The sequence below is a fragment of the Manis javanica genome, chromosome 9 (assembly GCF_040802235.1).
Source record: "Manis javanica isolate MJ-LG chromosome 9, MJ_LKY, whole genome shotgun sequence".
Lineage (NCBI taxonomy): Eukaryota > Metazoa > Chordata > Mammalia > Pholidota > Manidae > Manis > Manis javanica.
Genome location: NC_133164.1, coordinates 10,904,636 through 10,920,003, shown reverse-complemented (window position 1 = coordinate 10,920,003; position 15,368 = coordinate 10,904,636). Strand labels below are relative to the sequence as shown.

General features: G+C 38.8%; 1 protein-coding gene across 29 annotated transcripts in view; it reads right to left on the bottom strand.

The window, feature by feature from the left end:
• The window catches only part of DOCK9 (dedicator of cytokinesis 9), a 273,892-nt gene that overhangs the window by 83,435 nt on the left and 175,089 nt on the right, over positions 1-15,368 (bottom strand). For 28 of the 29 annotated variants that reach the window (XM_073212409.1, XM_073212414.1, XM_037025012.2 and 25 more), the window contains exons 10-17: positions 14,516-14,590; positions 12,813-12,953; positions 12,287-12,490; positions 11,773-11,895; positions 8,035-8,117; positions 7,365-7,487; positions 282-361; positions 16-203 (exon numbers count right to left, since the gene is read on the bottom strand). In XM_073212409.1, the coding sequence (XP_073068510.1) occupies positions 16-203; positions 282-361; positions 7,365-7,487; positions 8,035-8,117; positions 11,773-11,895; positions 12,287-12,490; positions 12,813-12,953; positions 14,516-14,590 (1,017 nt within the window). The remainder of the gene's footprint in view (positions 1-15; positions 204-281; positions 362-7,364; positions 7,488-8,034; positions 8,118-11,772; positions 11,896-12,286; positions 12,491-12,812; positions 12,954-14,515; positions 14,591-15,368) is intronic. The other variant, XM_073212408.1, reaches the window with a different exon arrangement.

Here is a 15,368-nt window from a genome sequence, read left to right as displayed (position 1 = left end):
AATCTTTGCACTCACCTTGGCAAAAGACTTTTGACTGTCATATTTCAAGTACTTAGGATAAACATAAAGGTGATTGTTGTAGATGGTGTACGGCTGAGTGTGTTTTGGTATGCAGGGCACAAATTCCTCTATTTCAAATGTGATTGGAACTTTAGTACAGGTTTCAAATTGCTTCATGGGAATGTATGATGAATTGACATAATCTGAAAAATTCAAAACCAAAAAATTGAAGTAAAAACCAAGTAAAATTTGTCTGTTCATTACATAGAACTTATACTTACTAGGAAAGTCTGAGGAAACATTATCAATTGTAATGTCTAGATTGCCCAAAATCACTGGGAGTTTAGCCATCTTCTCAGGTCTACAAACAAAAGAAGAGAAAAATAAAACATTTGTAAGTTAGGTTAGCTCTAAAACATAAATTCTAGAGTAGCACTTGCCAGAGAAATATAATACGAAATACAAAAGTGATTTTAAACTTTCTGGAAGCCACATTAAAAAAAGTGAAAAAGAACCAGTCGAATTAGTTTCAAGAATACATTTTATTTAACCCACTATGTACAAAATATTATTATTTCAATATGTAGTCAGTATAAAAAACTCATTTTAATTCTTGGAAACCAGATGAGTATTTTATACTTACAACTCATCTCAGTGTGGACTTGTTATATTGCCAGTGCTCAATAGCCTCATGGTTAGTGACTACTGGGTTGAACAGCAGCAGTCTAAGTAAGAATATCAGCAAAATGTTATAAAGTTCTCCTGACCCACTCCATCCATCTTCAGCATACATTCCTGGCTCACAGCATCATGAAAATTCAGAACTGGAAGTCTCTCAGGCTCCAGCGGCTAGTAAATGCTGATACAAAATAAGCACTCAACTAAATGTTTGGTGTCTGTATTTGGCCTGACTCCATTCAATACGGGAATCTCCTCTGTGACGTCCCTGACAAGCACTGCCACTGCCTCAACCCTTCCTAGTGACAGGGAAACCTTTGACATAGCTGTTGACACTTTTATTGCTCTTCCTCATAGCATGGTAAAATTTGCCCCTGAAACTTCTACTCATCAAGGTGCCTAGTTAATGTTTCTCTGTGTTATACCTTTCAACCATTTATACACACACTTTTCTGAAGTCCTCATTCTGAGCCCTTCCACACCTTCCTCCAATGCCATTTCTCTCCTGAAAGAATGCCCTGTTTATATCATGGCACTCAGAACTGCAGTCTGACACAGATGGGAAGAAAAGTGACATTTTTCTTTTCTTTTTTTTTTTTTTTGACCAGAACTGCAGGGGTGATCAGAAAAAGAGCTTGTACAAGCTCCAGAAACAATATGGGATAACCCCCCTTCTTGGGGGTGAAGGATTAAGGTTGGCTTCTTCAGGTTGCTCAAAGCCTTCCCCCAACTCACAGTTAACATTATTTTTAAATCCAAGGCCGGGAGAGAAGAATCCAAAAAGCAGTATTTTCATCACATGCCAAAAACAGGATGGAGAGATGGAGTGGGCAGACGTAGGCCCCTCCAGTTGTCCCTTGGAAGTTACCCCTTAGCCCACCTCAGTATGGTGTTGGATAGAGGGGATACCTGGGCTTTAACCTCTAAATAGGGGAGACCCCAGCCTCTAGACAGAGGCCCTTTTATTTTTTATTCTGATTAGCCATTTTAAACCAACAAGGAATAAAGAGAAATCCTGATCTAACCAAAAAAAAAAAAAAAAAAAGGTAGAGCAGCTGTCTGGTTTTGAACAAAATACCCTTCTACGAATGCAGCTAAAGTGCTATTATTTTAGTCAGCCACACCACCATAGGGATGTACATTAAATTTACAATCACCTAAAATCCCTAAATCATTTTCCATATGCTTTATTATCATGCTACATCTCTCCACCCTATATTTACACAGTCATGTTTTTGGAACTCAGAACAGGATTTGATTTTTGTCTTGATGAAATTTCATCTTTTTATGTTTTAGCCATTTCTAGTTGATCGAAACCCTCCTCAATCCAGATTCTAACATGCAATGTATTAGATATTCCTAATAACTTTATAAGACATTTCCTCAGCTTATTATTAATATCTCATAAAAGTCACCGAAGAAGATACTGCACAGAATATTGCCAAGAACAGGCTCCTTCTCAAGCCTCGAGAGCCCTATCGCCAGATGGAGACGAGTTTACTCATCACCCTTCCTGGCACCTGGTTATACCAGCAGCTGAACAACTGTTCCGCTCATGTATACTACACTTCTCTCTTGCTCACAGAGTATCTTGGAATATACACTTGTCAAAGGATTTTCATTCCCTTGTTGTACCAGCTTAGCAATGAAAAAGAGAGAAGCAGAAATGTGGTTAGAATGACAAGTTCAACATGACATGACTTATTCCTAGAAAACAAAACGCTGCCTTGCGGCCCTTCATAAGCCACCTGTTAATCATGTCCTTTAGAACACTGCCAAGAAACATCAAAGCTCAGTGGCTAGCAGATTTGGCATTTGGTTTTGTTCCCATTTTTGATAAGTTTCTAACTCTTGTTTTTAAGATTCTTCAGACGTTTTGTTATCTACTAAGCAGTCCAGTGCCCTTATATGCCTGTTGACTCAACAATTCCCACCGAGGGAAGGGGAATGATATCATAAACTAGCAGTCATCCCATGCCACCAGATTCAGTGTCCTTACTTCTGTTTTTCTACAGCCTGTTCCTTCCTTCTCCACCTCCTGTATTGACTCCTTAAAGTGATTAACTGGCAGCAGAGACATGCTTGGGTCTGTTTTTCATGGTTAGTCCAATCTTCTAACTGTATTTTGTAAAAGGCAGTATTCCCTAAAAACTTTGGTATCACTTAAAAAAATTTCTATGTGGCTGAAAGAAATCTGAGATACTTTTGTTTAAACAAAATCACTGAACTCAAATCTATAAGAAATTACAGTTAAGAATTTACCAAGTGCTTTCAATATGATACAATATGCACTATACTAGGCACCACAGATATAATATAAACAAGATATGATTCCTGTCCTCAGGAAGCCAAAACTCTGGTAGATATCGTCGCCTATATATGTTACTAGCATTCACAGTGACAGAAATCACGCTGACATGCATTTTCATTCATTCCCTACCACAATTCTAGGAGGCTGGGTCATTAAGATATCCCCTTAAAAAAAAGGAGGCTCAAGCAGAGAAGCCAAGTGTACTGCCCCAGCTCTCCAACACGGGACTGAGTTATGCCCTGGGCTTAAGTTTCCCTTGGAAAGACAAAAGCAGAATGGGACACAATTTAGGCAGAGGGCAAAGCATGGTAGAGTGAAAAGTGCAGCAGACTCAGAGGAAGGCAAGCAGACCCGCCTGCTTCTGTGCAGTGCAACTACAGCAAAATGGAGGTAAAAATGTCAAACTTGGAGACAAAGACTATAAAGGTACTGATAGACACTACAGGTAAGTTTCTGACAAAATCCCTAATAGTAAGCTACTTAATATAGTAGGATTAAAAAAGATGTACATTTTAAAGAAAATGATCTATTTTTATACTTTCCCTTCAGATGTAAGAAAAAATACCACCATTAGCAAATCAAGTTAAGTGTAAAATCTTGTGCCTTTTCTTAGATAAATATTTCTTGGAGCATATATATGTCAGCAATACCACCCATCTGACAGAATTGTTTTCTTACGAAACTTTGGAACATATCCCTTGGTAATTATTGCAAAGGAAAGGGGGAAAGTTGCTTATGAGCTTTGGCAACTATTTTCTATAGACAAGGCAGCTTGAGAAAATTTTTCTCATCCATTATTAAATGACATTTTGAGACAATCATGGGAATAGAAACAATAGCTTAGATCCAAGCTGGTATCCAGGCCACTGACAGAAGATTATTAACTATGAAAAAAATAAAGAAGAAAAAGAGCAACACTAAGGTTTAAAAAACAAACAAACATGACACTTCCCTAACTGTGCTGGGATGAACATAGAGGCATTTCTTCAGACTTTTAGGTATGCTCTGAACCATCGGAGGGCTGTTTTCTGTGCTACCTGATCACCAGCTCTCCGCTCGGATCAGTTTTTGATTACAGACCCTGTCAAGTCCCTATTCCAGCCTCCAAGGAGGAAGCCAGAGCTGTGAGCTGGGAAGATCTCCATCAGGGGGTCAGTCTCAAGCCAGCCATTCTAGGAATTAACTTCTGACACAGGCTTCCAACCTCCATCACATAAAAAAACCTCACTGTTTGTTTTGTCAGAATATAAAAGTAAAATTTTAGATTAAAAAAAATGTCCATGTAAAATTATGAAAGCTATAAAGTGGAAAATGAAAAGTCACCTATGAAGCCATCTATCAGAGATAACCAGGATTAACATTTTGGAATATCCTATATGATAATTTTTATGCCTAGCTTTCCATTTAGCTAGCCATTTACCTATCTGTTTCTTCATTTACAACAAGATGAAATATATATTTTCTTTTTAAAAATGGGATCATAAAAAAACATAGGAAAAATCTCTTAGACATAAACATGAGTGACCTCTTCTTGAACATATCTCCCCGGGCAAGGGAAACAAAAGCAAAAATGAACAAGTGGGACTATATCAAGGTGAAAAGCTTCTGTACAGAAAGGGACACCATCAATAGAACAAAAAGGTACCCTACAGTCTGGGAGAATATATTCATGAATGACAGATGCAATAAAGGCTTGACATCCAAAATATATAAAAAGCTCATGCATCTCAACAAACAAAAAACAAATAATCCAATTAAAAAATGGGCAGAGGAGATGAGCAGACAGTTCTCCAAAGAACAAATTGGGATGGCCAACAGACATATGAAAAGATGCTCCACATAGCTAGTCATCAGAGAAATGCAAATTAAAACCACAATGAGATATCACCTCACACCAGTAAGGATGGCCACCATCCAAAAGACAAACAACAACAAATGTTGGCGAGGTTGTGGAGAAAGGGGAACCCTCCTACACTGCTGGTGGGAATGTAAATTATTTCAACCATTGTGGAAAGCAGTATGGAGGTTCCTCAAAAAGCTCAAAACAGACATACCATTTGACCCAGGAATTCCACTTTTAGGAATTTACCCTAAGAATGCAGCAGCCCAGTTTGAAAAAGACAGATGCACCCCTATGTTTATTGCTGCACTATTTACAATAGCCAAGAAATGGAAGCAACCTAAGTGTCCATCAGTAGATGAATGGATAAAGAAGATGTGGAACATATACACAATGGAATATTATTCAGCCATAAGAAGAAAACAAATCCTACAATTTGCAACAACATGGATGGAGCTAGAGGGTATTATGCTCAGTGAAATAAGCCAGGAGGAGAAAGACAAGTACCAAATGATTTCACTCATATGTGGAGTATAAGAACAAAGGAAAACTGAAGGAACAAAACAGCAGCAGAATCACAAAACCCAAGAATGGACTAACAGTTACCAAAGGGAAAGGGACTGGGGAGAATGGGAGGGAAGGGAGAGATAAGGGCGGGGAAGAAGAAATGGGGTATTACGATTAGCATGTATAATGTTGGGGGGGAATGGGGAGGGCTGTGCAACACAGAGAAGACAAGTAGTGAGTCTACAACATCTTACTATGCTGATGGACAGTGACTGTAATGGGGTTTGTGGGGGGGACTTGTTGAAGGGGGGACCCTAGTAAACATAATGTTCTTCATGTAACTGCAGATTAATGATAACAAAAAAAAAATGGGGTCATACATATATGCTTTCTTCTCCTTAACCATACAGTGTTTGATCCCCTTCCTAAAGGAGTCTACATGGACCTACATCATAATTATTCAGAATTGCATGGAAGTCTAGTGAGGGAAAACTGTAATCTATTCAACTAAAGATAACTAGAGTTAAAAAAAAAAACTTTTATTCTATTAGCAAGGCTGAAAGTTTCCTGGAATTCAAATAAAAACATGACATAATTACTGTTACAATATATTACTCTAAATAAGTAAAGATTTTTAAAAGGTTAATTATGGCTTTATTCAGAATTCTGAAAAATCGGAAGAGACAGAACTAAGAAAAAAGGTGAAAATGCAGTTAAGATGAACAGCCACTCTTGAATTCTAGGCAACTTGATATTTACTTTGATACGCATTTTTTTCAAATAAAAAAATAAGACTAAAAGGTTCCTGTCATACAGAGTAGTTAGCAGCTGGCTCTTGGTCATTCTTTTCATTTCATTGTCTTATAATACTTTCAGTTCTTTCACATTCCCAGAATTTTCCCAGGAAAATTCTGAAGCCTATGTCCCTAACAAAGGAAATTAGTTTTACGAGTTCAGAAGTGAGCTCATTATGACAGAGCCCCAGAAAAGAGCCATGGGTAAGAACTGATTTTCAGCTGGGCTGACTTCCACCATTGCTTAACCTCTCTTTACCACATTGTTAGGGGTTGAATTATGTCCCCCAAGAGAAATGTTGAAATCCTAACCACTGGTACCTATGAATGTGACCTTATTTGGAAACAGGGTCTTGGCAGATGTAATCAGGTGAAAATGAGGTCAGTAAATTTGGCCCTAATCCAATGTGATATGTTCTTATAAGAAGAAGGAAATTTAGAAAGACACACACAGGAAGACGGCCCTGTGAGGACAGAGGCAGAGACTGAGTGATACCATCACAAGCCAAGAAGAACCCGAGGCCACCAGAAGCTGGAAGAGGCAAAGAAGGGCCCTCCCCCACAGATTTCCGAGGAGGTGTGGCCCTGCTAACATCTTGATTTAGGCTTCCAGAACTGTGAGAGAATAAATTTCCATTGTTTTAAGCCACCCCATTTGGTACTTTGTTACAGCAGCCCTAGGAAACCAATACCCTCTGTAATAGGAAGTTATCTGGAAGAATGCTTATAAAGAGTAAGTACTATATAGGCTATTATCCTTTCCCCCATCACCCATACTTAATGATACCACGAATCACCCCACCATGCTAGTCAAAACCTGGTGGCTATTATCTGAGAACACCACCCACCTCTTTCTCTCCCAACACTAACACCCAATCAGGAAACCCGGATACAGTAAAAGCACCTCCCTGTTGTGACTTGAATTAGTTCTCTTCTTCCTACTTCCACTTGCAGTGGCTTTGCTGAGCCCTTTCCCAAATCTTTCCAAAGGTTCCTCAGTTGTCTCCTTCCTTCCTAGGCCCACCCCTACAGTACCACCAAAAACACCCTTGTACAATTCAAATGAACCAGGTTACTCTTCTTATTTTAAGTCCTTCCTTCCCAAGGACATGAGGTAAAGTCCCACTCTCATCCAACATGCCCTAGAAGAGTTTAAAAGATTGCTCCCACCCTCTCTCTTCCTACCAAACAACTTCTCCTTTTCAGGTGTGGAAGTAAGTAAGGCCTTACTCACTTCCGAAAGTCTGCAAGTAACTTGAGCATGTCGTCATTGGATAGCTTATTGCTGTCTTGTCTGTAGAGAGCAGAGAACCTGGCATTTTTGTCAAGGTTTCCAGATGCATCCTTAAACAATGTCCTGAAATAGCAAAGCATTTCTACACTGAGTTTACAAAAGACCAAAATAAATCCACAATTTAACTCTGGTTTCTATGTGAAGACTAATTATTATTCCATTGGCTGTAGCAACAGCAATCTTATTATCTAAAAACATGAAAGATATTTATGAGGATGAACACAACTAACTCAATTTACATAGAAAACATTTCTAGCAAATGGCTTGTGCTTAGGAAACAACATAGGCAAATGCTTAAGAAGTAAATATCACAAACAACAATGATCTGGGCTGCTGCCCTGCTCCCAGCTGGAGACATGTGGCTGGAACCTGGAATCCAGCTCTGCCATAAACCCTCCTGTTCACCCTGCCAGTTCCAATATAGCTGTGCCCCAACCAGCATCTTTCCTTTCTGTGATTCTAATAAATGATTATTCAGATATGGGGTTTATTTATTTCTTAACTTTACTCATTTACATCTTCTGTGTCTCTGGGCAAAGGAAAATACATGGTTCAGTTGGTATCTCAACACCTATACCTATATTGAAGGAATAAAAGATGTGCCCCTTACCTTGCTGCCCAAGCAAATGGCATTCTGTATTGCCCCAGTCTTTGGCATGCCTGCTTGGCATTCTTCAGCACCTTCTGAGCAACCTTGAAGACATTAGAATAAAGTCATGAGATACTGCATCCCACTGACAGGAGAATTGTGAATAAAAGAACATAATCACATATTTATTATGGTATTGGATGCATGGAAAAGCACACCTTTTCCTGTAATGAATATGGTTGAGTTTATATTCAGTGCAGAGTACACTGTTTAAAACCTTCTCTAGTAGTAATTTTCAAAGAATGAGGACTGTTTTCCAAAATGTCTTTTATTTTCTAAAATGTTTTTTTCAGAGGCAAGAGCCATGCTATTTCATAGGCTTTCATTTGAGATGAATAGCTGCTATTTTTATAAGTCTACTGAGTATTAATAACTACTAATACTTGGTATTCATACCAAAATATACAGCATTATTAGAGTTTAAGTGAGAACACTAATGAAAACACTAAGCTTTTACAGCTCCTACTATGCACCAGCTTGGCTGGGTTCCCACAGTTTGCAGGGTAAATATTCATTATTAAGACAGTATAGGGGCTAACTTAAGTTAGGCCACGGTTTTCAATCACTGTATTTCTGCTTTCTAAGTATAAGTTACTACTATTTTCACTTCTTAATAATTAAGTTTGGCTTGCTGAAGGTTGACTTATTAAGCCTCTGGGGTACAGTGAAGCAGATTTTCTTTTGGCCTAAGATGTATGCATGGCAGACCTATTAATCAAATATACCCCTACTGCTAAAGAAGATGACACTGGCATACTGCATTGTTACCAATGCAAAGTCTGATGTATCTGGAGTCAGAGTGGTGTGTTGAAGGGTCTTTTACATTACTTCAATATATCAAAGTCAAACCAATTTTGGGAAACATGATCCAGAACCTGTGCAACAATGTATGTGCTGCCCAACTGCAGCATCAGCCTCAAAGCCTATTAGGAATGCAGAGTCTCAGGCCCCACCCCAGACCTTCTGGTTCCGAACCTGCATTCTGACCAGACCTCTGGTGATCTGGGTGTGCCAGGTTTGAGAATGCTCATCTAGAAGACTCAGAAGAAGACAGTCATCTGTCTCTAAGTCAAACTGAAACCAACTATGTGACTCTAGGCCATTAAATCTCTCTGAGCTCCACTTCCTCCATCTGAAAAATGAAGGGCTTGGCTTTAGAACTTTTCATGATCTCTTCCAGCTACAAAACACTATGATTCTACTACTATAATAATGCTATGGGGATTGCTGCCTTTGGGAGAGAACTGGGAAATGCATTTTGATTGAAATAAACGTTGGGAACTGACCTAGTCCTTCCCTTTTGTCCAGTGGGGTATGTTCACGTGGGGGCTCTGGGTACGCTGTCATAGGGTATATGGCTCCCTTCCTGGAGGGCCAGTATTAATTACTTAAACATTCTCTAATTCTAACAATAATGACTATGCTGCTGAGTAAAGTGCAGTATTTGCATAAAATTTGTGTTTGCAAAAAAAAAAAAAAAAAAAAGAAAGGAACAAAAAAGAACGAAAAAGGAAGAAAGAATGATGAAAGACAGTAGAAAAGACAGGATAGAAAGGAAAAAAGGAAGAAACGATAGAAAGAAGAAGCGAAGAAGAAAGAATGAAAGACTACAATATGAAAGATGAAAAAGGAAAGAAAGAAAGAAGGAAAGAAAAAAGACTGAAAGAATAAAGACAGAAAGAAAGAAAGCTAAAACACAAGGCTTATAGGTTTCACTGTTTCCTGTAGTCAACAAGCACTGAGCTCTTAAGACTTCCTGAGGGTGCAAATGGAAGGAACATAAGGTATGTGAAAGTCAGAGTGAGAAACTCATTTTTGTCCTTTGGGGTTTTTTTTTTCCCTTTAAAAAAATATCTATTCATGGTAGATACCTACAGAGATTTTTTATACAAATTTCCTCCAAAACAGATATTTACTCCAAACAACATTCTAGACTACACTGAGAAATATGAAGAGAAATCTTCATATACAGATAAAAGCATCCCTCAGTAATATTTCTGCCAAAACTTCTATTCTGATGTAAGATGGTTGAGTCTTAATCTCTGCTTTAATTCAATGCTTTGGAGGTGTGAATATATGGAATAATGTACACATGGCTGAGCTTTACATTCCATAAGTAATGAAGGAACAGCAGATTTCAACAGATGCTCAATGGACACCAGGAAGTGTGGAGTGTAAAGTCCAGTCCACAGTGGTGTGTGATTTTTGCACCAACAGGAGCTGCCACATTTAAAAGTGTGCATGTGGCAGGCAGACATAGCAAAGTTGGTACATACAGTCTTTGGAAATGTGTTGCATTCACAGCAGAATAGACCTTATCTTGGGCCTTCATTGATTATTAATCAAAACACCGAAGAGCTAAAAGAGCTTCTCATCCAAAGTTTTACAGACTTAATTTAAAATATAAAAGAGCTTCTCTCCAGAGGCCAAATTTTACTCAGCTTTTATCAGTAAGCAAGGCACACAATCTAAAGCAATGCACCTGGGTAAATTGGCTTTTCCTTGACTGGGGCTGTAATAAATGATAATGATGTCCTACGTGCATCAGTGATTTATGGTGTCCACAGCACTATCTCATACACTGTCTGTTTGATCGGGGCACTGTTCTTGAGAGGAAGGTAGGGACAGAAGCAGTATCATCCTTCAGCTACAGATAGGCCATCTGGGGCCCAAAGAGGTGACATGGTTTTTCCAAAGCATGCAGGCTAGTCAGGTACTCAACATGCAGGTCTCTGACTCCTAGAATGTGTTCTTTTACAACGTCCTGCAATTTGGTCGACGTGCTTGTGATGCAATGTGGCCATGGAGAGAAAGAGAAGAAGTGCTAAATCAGCTCAGTAAACCTCCATTAGAGTGTCTGGTGTGTCTCCTTCTACTGCTGACCAGTCCTTACCAACGTATCATTTCAGATGACCACTTAAAATTTTTTTTAAAGAAAGAAACATACTGTAAACTGGCACAGACAGAACTCACTAGCTTACTCAAACCAGGTAACTCAATGTGCTAGAAAGCGAATCAAGTGCCCTTTGGCCACTCTAGCTGTGGGACACTGAGCAGGTAACTAAACCTCAGTTTTCTGAAGTGTGAAAGAAGGTCTTGGACTAGGTGACTTCTAATATTCAATAATTCTATAGTGTGTCCACACGTAGGCACTCCCCAGGTAAGGAATGCTACATCAAAGTAATGCAAAGACACCAAACATCCTGTATGTTTCTCTTCCCTTTCCTACCTGAGGTCACCCCAGTGCGGTCACCACATCCCTGTTCCATCTGACAAAGCACAAGTGAACCTGAAATGCTGACACTACTGGCCACACCATTGGAATCAGATCATCTTTCTCCATCTCACATTTAAGTGTAAGGACCCAAATATAATTCCAGAACCTGAGAGACACATCAACAAGTGGAATGAATGCCCTTTGAATATAATGTATGTACTTTTTAGTGAAAAAAGTTTACTAGTAAGCCAGCAATTTCTTTGCAAATTACGTCAGGATAGTTTAGCGAAATGAAGCATTTTATTTACACACACAACTACTTTTCATTGAAAATTTGACATTTAAGATTAAGTATAAAAGTAAATCTGTGTAGCCTACATCTTTTAGTATGGCTTAACTCTGACTTCTTTGCATTTCTATTTTGACAAAGACCCTTTCTTCCCGGTTGCTGTTTACTGTCACGCAGAATAAGTCACCCGTACCTTAGAAGAGTCTGAACTTTTCATGTATGGCTCAGCACCATGTGTGATGCTCCCCTGAAGCACTTTTTCAATTCTAGCCACAAGAAATATATCAGGATGAGGACATGTGACTGAAAATATTCCCTAGGAAAGAAAAGATTTTCTTCAGTGAGTAGAATTCACAGTCACATTAAACAAATCCCATGAACATTAAAGTTTTTAAAGCAGGAAAGAGCAGTGAAACTGTAGTTACTCAAAAGCACCCAGGACCAAACTGGTTAACTCATCAACAGTCCATCATGTGCTCAAAAGGCTATTTTGAAGGTGGCGACTAGCAGAAATTTTAGAAAAAAGAAATGAGAAATCAAAAACCCTTTCTTCTTCTCAGCTTTTTTACTGTCTAACTAACTATTCATGCTCTTAATGTAATCAACAGTCTCATTTACCGCCGTTGTGCACTACAGTCTCATTATGTATTTATGCAGCATGTGCAAGGTAAGTCTTAGCAGCACAAATGCTGGGCTCAGGCCCCCACCTGTTTCGGATACTGCATGGCAGCTTCGTGAAGGATGTCCTGAAGGGCAGGTGTGCTCTGTCTGCCACCGTTCATCAGAGTCGGGGACGTGGTGGCCAGCATCTGCCTCACTGAGAAATGGTTCAGGTCCACGTGGAAATCAGCAGAAATCTTTCGGTTGTATTTTATGTCAAACAGAGATAGAGTAACAAAGAAAGGCTCTACCTGAACAAAACAAAATAATCCAGACCCCATCACTATGGCTCAAACTGTTGGGAAAAAATAATGTTGCTATCAAAGAAGTTACTAGACCTATTTATGATTGTTGTGATAAGTTAATGCTAAAGAGAAGTGCCCTCTATCCCTATCCTTTGTCACAAACATCCTGCCCCTGCAGGCTAAACAATCCTCCACATCCTAATCTAAACACTGCACCTCTTTGATACCAGGAACTAGGATTTCATGTCCAGACTGCATTGCAACTGGCACATCTGAAACCTTTGAACATTTTTGTCTTAATCTTAATATTTTTGAAAAGGAAAATTACATTTGTAGTGGGTCCTTCTTCATTTTCTGCAACACAGCATTGTAAATTGAATGATAAATCATTGCACTTGACAAGAATTCTTTTTCCAAACTTCTCTTCAAACGGCTTCACTTCTGGCTCAGCTGATGAGAAGTCAAGCTTCTTTAAAAGAAAATGTAAGTAAATAAATACATTACACTCACATTTTAAAAAATCCTATAATAAATGTATCTAATGGAAATTGCAACAAAATATGGAAAACCTATTGACATGCCTGTACTCACAATGGTTTTACTATTTTTAAGTTTTTATAGTTTATAATAACAGTCAAAGAAGTGATGCTATAGATGCCCAATGGATTATTACACAAAGCTTACAGCTGTGGTTATAAATAACCCAAGTGCCCATGAACAGGTGTATGGATAATTAAAATGAGGTGTTTATTGGAACAGAATGTTACTTGGCCATGAAAAGGAATGAAATTATGACCCATGCTACACGGATAAACCTTGAAAACATTATGTTAAGTGAAATAAGTCAGACATAAAAGGGTAAATACTGCATGGTTTCACTTATATGAGGTTCCTAGAATAGGAAAATCCATAAAGAGGTTACTAGAAGGTAAGGGGAAGGAGAAAGAATGGGGAGTTACTATTTAATGGCACAGAGTTTCAGTTTGGGATGATGAAAAAGTTCTGGAAATGGATGGTGGTGATGGTTATACAACACTGTGAATATACTTAATGCCACTGAACTACACACATAAAAGTGGTTAAAATAGTAAATTTTATGTTATATTTTACCACAGTAAACAAAAAGTTGTCAAAAGCAATATATGTATGGTTAGGAAATCTGTGAAGAAACATGGAGAAACATTTATTATTAAAGTTACCTGGGGAAAAGAAGTTCTGTAAAAAAGACCACAGATGCAGTGGGGAAAAAATACAGGAAGAAATCCAGCAAAACGACTGTCCCCTCTGAGCAATGCAATTTGGGGGCAGCCCTGGAGGTCCTGGCACACCCCACCCCTGCCCCGCCCCATGTTCTGGATTTGTTGGGACATGGATGTACACTGCACGCTCTGCAAGGCTTGCATTTGGGCCTGAGCTTGGGACATGGATGTACACTGCATGCTCTGCAAGGCTTGCATCTGGGCCTGAGCTTGGGACACGGATGTACACTGCACGCTCTGCAAGGCTTGCATTTGGGCCTGAGCTTGGGACATGGATGTACACTGCACGCTCTGCAAGGCTTGCATTTGGGCCTGAGCTTGCGCTAATCAGGAAGCATTACTACCTACTGGGCTTCTGCAGCAATGCTTGTTGTTTTCTGATGGTTTTTTATTTCTTTTTTTTATTAAGGTATCATTGATATACACACTTATGAAGGTTTCATATGAAAAACATTGTGGTTACTACATTCACCCATATTATTCTCATAGTTTTTGATGGGGTAGATCACAGGTTCTTTGTGGATTTGGAAATGTTTTTAGATAAATCTCTCTCAATCTTTAACAATCTACTAAGTATTAAATATTCACAATGATTGTGCTATGGTGAGAAGATTGTAGGTTGTTTTTATTTTTCCCTTTCCCAGAATTTTCTGTATTGTTGTTAAATGCTTATTAATCCAAAATAAGCAAACAAGCAAAGAAACACATAATCTGTCAAAGGTTTTTTTCCTCCAACTTAGTTTTCAATTTTAAACATTAAAACAGTTCCTACCTGGGCATCCGGGTCCAAGTAAAAGAGTTTAACTCTGCCTTCACTTTTTAATTTTATTTCTGCTTCTCTGGTACTCTGACAACAATATAAACAAAAAATAAAAATTACATAGGAAAAAAATCCTTTTTCTTACAGAGGTATTCAAATGTTTGAAAGCTGCCCCACGGTGAATAGCCGGGCTGCTAGACAAATCTTCCCCAGCCTGGGAGGGCCAGTTGCATGTCAGCAAACAATGACAGACTAGCACGCACACAGCACAGTGAGCGTGCCATGGAGAGAAAGGAGAAGTTAAGACCTGATCCCCCGCTGTGAGGCTGACAGTCGGTTCAAAGAGTCACAAATAACACAAAGAAAGCCAAAGAGAACAATTAAGCATTACTCTCAGGAAAGGCTTCATAAATTAATGTCTCTGAATGAAAGTGCAGAGACTGGGTAACAAAAAGGAAGAGAACATGAATTTTTCAGGATGAATGAAAAGGATGCACAGTACAGATACACACAGAATGGAAATAAGCCCAGATGGCAGAAAGGAGTAAGGTCCACCTAAGACTGAGGGGACAAGCAAGGGAGAGAAAGGAATATGTTTTGAATGGTGGTATGAAGAAAACTGCAGCAGATCTTGAAGGACAGCCATAGGCATTTGCGACAAGCAAGAAGGGGCATTGCTAATGCATTTAACAGATATTTATTGAGCATCTATTATGTGTCAGACACTAGGAACACAAACAGGAATGAAATAAAGTCCCAATCCCCAAGGAACACTAGCTGAGAAGACAGAACATAAACTGGCAAAAAAAATGGTAAAAGAAAATGTAAGACCTTCAACTTAGTTTAAAATTTTAAACATTAAAAT